Source organism: Stegodyphus dumicola, chromosome 11, assembly GCF_044657685.1.
Source record: "Stegodyphus dumicola isolate Sdum_Otavi_A_Nest chromosome 11, ASM4465768v1".
In the NCBI taxonomy this organism is placed as follows: Eukaryota; Metazoa; Arthropoda; class Arachnida; order Araneae; family Eresidae; genus Stegodyphus; species Stegodyphus dumicola.
In genome coordinates this window covers 19,974,156-19,981,122 of record NC_140778.1, presented here as the reverse complement: position 1 = coordinate 19,981,122, position 6,967 = coordinate 19,974,156, and the positions used below count along the sequence as shown (strand labels likewise).

General features: G+C 28.5%; 1 protein-coding gene across 3 annotated transcripts in view; it reads right to left on the bottom strand.

Moving 5' to 3' along the window:
* Window positions 1-1,885: 1,885 nt before the first annotated feature.
* hlk (hulk) overlaps window positions 1,886-6,967 on the bottom strand; it is a 120,102-nt gene continuing 115,020 nt past the window's right edge. For all 3 annotated transcript variants that reach the window (XM_085826550.1, XM_085826551.1, XM_085826552.1), the window contains 2 exons: window positions 3,864-4,046; window positions 1,886-3,679 (listed from right to left, as the gene is read on the bottom strand). In XM_085826550.1, the coding sequence (XP_085682676.1) occupies window positions 3,510-3,679; window positions 3,864-4,046 (353 nt within the window). In that variant the 3' untranslated portion in view covers window positions 1,886-3,509. The remainder of the gene's footprint in view (window positions 3,680-3,863; window positions 4,047-6,967) is intronic.

Here is a 6,967-nt window from a genome sequence, read left to right as displayed (position 1 = left end):
TCTCTAATTCATATAGAATACTAATATTTCTTTTACAAGTGTCATTTTTCATTATTAAGTACTTGGCCTGTTGATTGATGTATTTCAGTAAGAGCCATGCCCATGTAATAAATTAATGAATGCATGACCTTTAATACATCCATTTTACATAGTTTTCAGTTTTTTTTTTTTTTTTTTTTTTTTCAAGTTACTTGCATACAGCTTAAAGCATTTTATGTTGCAACAAGTACCTGTCCTTTTTCATGATATATTTCACAATACAAATAACCTTCAACAGTAATGAAATTTTCTTCAGTAGCATTGTTAAGTTAATAAAACTAGAACTTTATACATTTTAAAATTATTTTAGGATTTGGAAACCTCATGGTTCTGCATGCTTACAACTGTTAATAATTAAGAACATAACGTGAACAGCATGTTACAAATTAGCATTCACCCCTCCCGCCATATTTTCTTCCTTTGACCCCGAACTGACGAGCCGAGAACCGGCATCTTTCGACGAAAACTTCTTTAATTATGCGAAAATATTTCTATCTATTCGTTGTTAAAAAATTCAGAAACCTCGGACCGAACTACCAGTATTCAGTGACTTTACCGCTCGGCTGCGGGTGGGCAAATTTATGTTTGGAGAATATGACATGTATATTAAAAATTATGAGGAAATATTCATATAGATAGGAGATTATAAAGGTTGAAAATGAGAGGGAATTAATAATAGTGACTAAAATTAAATACTAGAATTAGTAATTTTAAAACTATTACAGAATGAAAAATTACAGACCAAGTAAATTAAAATAGAATTTTAAAATAAAGAATGAGTCAATGAATAATAATAAAGTGAAATATTACATACTGAAATAAATGCTGAAAAATATCAAAATTTTAAGAAAAATACAAAATTCTGTGCAAAATGAAATGAAACAGCAATAGCAATAATGTTATGCATTAATATTACAGAAAATAAATAGGATATTATGAATGGAAAATATAAAGAATAAACTGAATTAAGTGCACATAAAAATAGAAAGGACAAAAATATTAAAGCATTGAAAATAGTGCTTAAAGTAAAATAAAGCAATAAATAAAACAATGAGAAATTATAAGAAATAATTGAAAATTCAGAACATGCTGAAAACTGTAAGGGTTAAAGTATACAGAAGAAACTGAAAATTTAGAACTAAAATTTAAATAACATAATTAATGTAAAGCATGTATAAGAACAGTTATGCTAGTAAAATAGAAATAAGTTAAATTTAGGCCATGTTGAAAACTATAAAGGTTAAAATGTGTGAAAGAAATAAAAAATTTTATATCTAAAATTAAGTAAAAGTCATGGGAATCAATATTAAAGACATGAATGCAAAAGAAAGAACTCAAAAAAGAAATTACTGAGAATAGATATGAGGAGGAATTAACAAATAAAAGGGTAAAATGATCAGAAGACTATGAAAAATATAAACACTAAAAGTCCTAAAATTTATGTTAAATAACTGAACTTACCACTGAAAAATAAATAAAAGATCTATAATTTTGAATCAAATTTATATGCCAAGCCTTCCTTATCTCTCATGCTGTCTTCAGGTATTTTAACTTAAAAGTTAGATGGTTCCTTGCTCACCCTACTGGCTTGCTGCATACTCTGACTGTGTCTGAAATCCCTTATTGATGAACTGCCACATTTTATATTACTAAAATGCTAGAAAGAAAATACAATGAATGCAGTGAAATGACATGAAATCGCATGTCCAATATTCTGATTCTAGATGATACAGAAAGTGCAATTTAGGATTTCCTTCCCATACTATTATTATGATACATGAACATTATTATTTGTATTTCACTGATATAACTGAATATGAAATTATATATAAAGAACTTAACGAAGTTGATATCAAGTGCATATTTTATTAACATAAAAGTTATGGAAACAGCAATGTACAAATACAGTGGAACATGAACACAAAACAATGAAATGACATAAGCAGATGAGATGCATACATTTCATTTCATTTACTGTTAAATTTAACAATTTATTGACAACAATCCTACAGCAACATACAGCTGACAAAGCACAAAACGATGATGCACCTTGATAAATCACAAGCTAGTTGATGAAAGTGAGACCATATGTATTGGCAGCTTTTGGGCTGTGAAAAATAAAATGAGTTTTTTATAACTTCATAACTCAAGCCAGGGCTTTTAATTTTTTAATGTATTATGGCTAATATGATTGATCAAGTTTTCTTCACATTAAATTCTCCGATACTGATGAGCAAAAGTGCTTTGAAAGCACTAACATTTTACTTTATTATGATCAAATGCAAGAGTGATGGGCAATTAGAAATCACAAAACAGGAGCACTGACTAATTCAGCACACAAATACTGAACAGTGTACATAGAAGCTATAATGAATCATTAACACAGATCTGAAACTATTTTAACAGATTACTTCACAATATAATTATACGCAACATATAGACTTAGACAAATATAATTTTTAATAACAGAAATATGTTTACAATACGTTCTTTTAGCGTACTTACTTATTATTACACAGAATTAAAATTAAATAATAAATTAAATAACTAATATTTTAAATCAAGTTTAACAAAATGATTGGTAATAAAACAGCACACATACCTCTTTATGGACAAGAACATTGCTCATACAATGTTGTGAAGAATGTAACTGTTTTGATTACAAGCTCTTCAAAGAAATGCAAATCACAACACATATATATGCAAACACAGAAAACACATAAATGCTACACTTTAATTTTGAGCAAATATTTTCAGCAACACTGTTATGATGCTGTAGTTCTGTTGTCGATCTGAGAGAAATAATTGTCCTTAATATAAAATTGATTTGTGGGATAAAAGCATGCAAGTTATAAGCAAAAATAATGATAAAAATAGGAAAGTTATAGAATACTTTTCTTTCTTTCTTTTTTTTTTTTTTTACATTTTAAAGTACTGGCATAATTTCAGGGCTACAAAGTGCTTTCAAACTGATGCAAAAATTTTTTAGCTCTTTTCTTAAATTCAGATAAAAATAGAAAAAAAATAACTGCATACAGAAAAAAAGATGTGGACAAGAATTTTTAATAGTGAAACAAACTGTACAAAAATTTTGTATATTTTGACTTAAATAAAATATTTTCAAAGCAAAATACACTCCATATTTATGCTTTTAATAATTTGCCTAAATAAAAAAATATGAAGTGATACTGGATATGCATAAATAAAGTTTACAAATTTTATACAGAATTTTCAGTAACTTAAATAATTATATACTTCATATTGTGGACAGACAAGCAACAGTAATAAGCATAGTGAGTTAAGCTGGGTAGTGTTCTAAGCATAAAACAAAAGTTATCCTCTTTTGCTAAAACAAAAACAAAACAAGAAGTTGAAAGGTTTTTTTTTTTTTTTCTCCCTTTGAGTCCATTTCACTTATTTTCTTGAGGCACAGCAAAATATTCTGTAATACTTCCATATTTGAAAATAAATTATTCTTTCTTGTCCTTACTTTTATTAAAACAATAAATTAAAAATATTGTGTATATAACAAAACTTAAACTAATAGCTGCTAGACCGTACATAAACAGATTAAGCTCTGGATGACGATAACGATTTTTCCTTAACCATTCTAGAACTTCCTCTTCTTCAAGCAGATTCCCTAGACATAAGATAAATAAATTCAATGGCATGAGATGTTTATGCTGTTAAACAAATAAATGATTATTAAATTTAATGTGTAATTTTCATTTTTATGTTTAGTCTCAGAAAATTTTAGTTATTAAGGGTACAACTTATTTAAAATATTTTTTAAAAGGACAAATATATCTGTACTAAAACATTACCTCTATATATTGAAGGGAATTTCTTTCTAAAATAGACAAGAGCTGGAAGTTGTGCAATTCCATACTTTTTAGCATAACGAGGATCTTTAATTTTGACAAACATTATTTCGAGATCATCTGCTTCATCATCAATGCGTTCAAGTTCTTGTAGAGCTTCATCACATTTTGGACAATTGTTTTCATCTACAAACATAATCATTTTGTCATTAAAGAATTACATATCTGTAAACTGTGTTAAGTAAAACAGCTGCAGAATAAAAGCATTCAATTACAGTTATTTAATAATAAGTACTTATTTGTGTAAAATGCAGAAAATTTGAAACTTCTTGTTAACATGCATTTTACACTTTCCTGTTTATGAGTGGAATACAAAAGATATTTTTCTGGTTAAAAATAAATGATCTTGTGAACAAATTTATTGCATAACTATACTAGGTATGCATTTTTGTTACTCTGATATTAGATTATGTTAACTTCATTTTTTATGAATGACTTAGGTACAAAAATAAATGTTTCAGTTTTAACTTAGGGAAAAAATAAATGTTTCACTTAAATTCTTAACTTAGAATAGCCAATTGACTTCTTTTACTTCAGGTTTCAGATACCTGAAGAATCGCCAGTCTTTATTACCATGGGTTATTGGGATTCTACTGGGTTACAACAAATGGATTTACTCATATGGTTATTTCAATTTCCTATTTATATTCTAAATGATGGCATGAAAATAAGTTTATACATAAACATATCATTTTCTACAGTGATTAATGATCAATTCTCTCCTTAAACAATGTAAACAGACAGATGCCATTGATAATGGTTTATAAGACTGCAGAAGGTTTACATTGTTGCTTCATTTTAAATATGGTTTACTTTTGGTTATTTTACTTGTAGCAGAAGACAGGAAAAAAATCTCATTTTTGCATTCAGTTATAAGGTATTTCTCCCGCCTTCTTAGCATGCCTTCGTAATGTAGTGGTCAGCATGCTGGGCGCATACTCCAGCAGGGTTCGTACACATTTCTGCACATGGAAATTAAGTACTTTTAAGGACCATTAATGAAAAAATTAAGGACCTACGAGCAAACAGCAAATTACTAAGTTCAATTAAAAATACTATCTATGCCTGAACTTCACTTTTGTAATACCATCCAAAAATAAAATAGATCCCTACGTAGGATGCAATATTATTAAATATAACTTAATTAACATAATTATTAGTAAGTTTGAGTATAAAATATACTTTATGAAATTTATCAAACAGCATTAAATATTTTACACTTATAATAGTTAAGCATATTTGAAAGAAGATAAGTGACATTTTATTTATGTTTTACTAATAGTTATGTTTAGTTATGTTTCATGTTGGATTTTTTTTTTTTAATGTCTCATTACTTGCTCAATCTAGAGGTTTAGTGAATAGCCAGGTAGATTTTATGTCAAGCGTCATAGGTTAAAATGAGAAGTAAAATCACAATAAGAATGATTTATAACAAAAGACTGGCTGTTTTCACCATTGTTCCTTGCCTAAAGACAGACCTGCAGACCAGAACAAAACTGAAAGGCTTAATGTGGGCACGGTTAGCTAGTTTTTAAAGTTAGTTGGGCTCTATCTGTTGGAGTTAGTGTCATAACTCCATGTAGAATTCCAGGGATTAAAACCCAGTTAATATACTTTAAGGTGTCGTAGCTTCGTGCACAGTTCCAAGGGATGTAATCCAGTTAATATACTTTAAGGTTCCAATAAGCCACTAAAGCACCAGAGGTGACACTAAGCTGCTTTGTATTATTTTAGGTCTCACTAGATAAGAAGAATAAGTTTTACATGAATTTTTACATTTTTGTGTTTTACCTTGTACTACGCTAAGAAATAATGAAAGGCAATAACTCACTTTAATAGGCACAGATAATTTTTAAGAGTAAGCAGTTAGTTATAAATTAAATTAGATAGTTAGATAACCTTAGTCATTATGGATTTACATGACCACTATTAAATTTTACCTATTTTTTTAACAATACTGTTAAAAGTACCTATAAAAATCACAATCTAATAAAATTTCACACTTTAAAATAAATGCAATTTATGTCATTGATTCATCAACGATATTAGGATAATTATACATTAAAAGCTACAAAACATTTATGTTTTAAAGCAACAGCACTCAACAAAATACTTATGCTTCTTTTTAATTTGAAGCTTGGCCAAACATTTTGGCTAATTTATATCGATTTCCTTCTCTTTAAGCATCTTTACTAAGAATTAGAAATTTCTCTCAATATGCAAACCAATGTTCTCATTAGTTTCTGTGTGTTTTATGTCCTAAATTGTCAACCTCCCCACAATGTACCTATGAGGGTTTACTTGATCTGGTAAAAGTTAAATAATCCAAAAACTCCCAAAAGACGTGAAGCAAATTATCGCTATGTCTCAAAGTAACTATAAAGTCAGACAAAGGTTTAAATAAGCCTCTTATTTAAAAAGAACTTAAAGGTATGTTCTTATGCTAACCAAATCAATTAAAGTTTCGGGTGATGTAATTAAACAAGAACAATCAAATTCAAACAAAAAATGTAGACTAGTGGTCAAAGACTATACAATTTAATTTAATTTTAAGCTGGCTAAGTAACTCTACTGTCATAACAAATTCAAATGTCGGCAGCAGTAATGCAAAGACGAATAATTACAAATTATCAGAGCCTACAGGAACTAATGCAAGGAGCAAGTGGAGGTCAGAAACACACTCGTCTTACACTCCAAACACCTCAGTTTAAAAAATGTCTAGGTGATTCCCATTCTGGGGAAAAAATACAAAAGGGAAATTATAGTAAAAGCTGAAATTGTAAACAACTGGGTAATTTACATAATAATAACTGTACATATCTTTAAAGAATAATTTTACATATTCAGTTTCTTTTGTCTACATTTTCTTTTTATTTTTAGAATTTAGTGACACACCCAGCAACAAAATGTAGAAATGGCAAAACTTTTAGAATTTAGAGCAGGCACTGGAAGCAGAATTTAGAAAGGCACTAGTCAGCAAAATTTAGGATCTACACAGAGAAGTTTAATATTCCACGTGATAGCACTAGGTGGGAAAATGCCTAGCG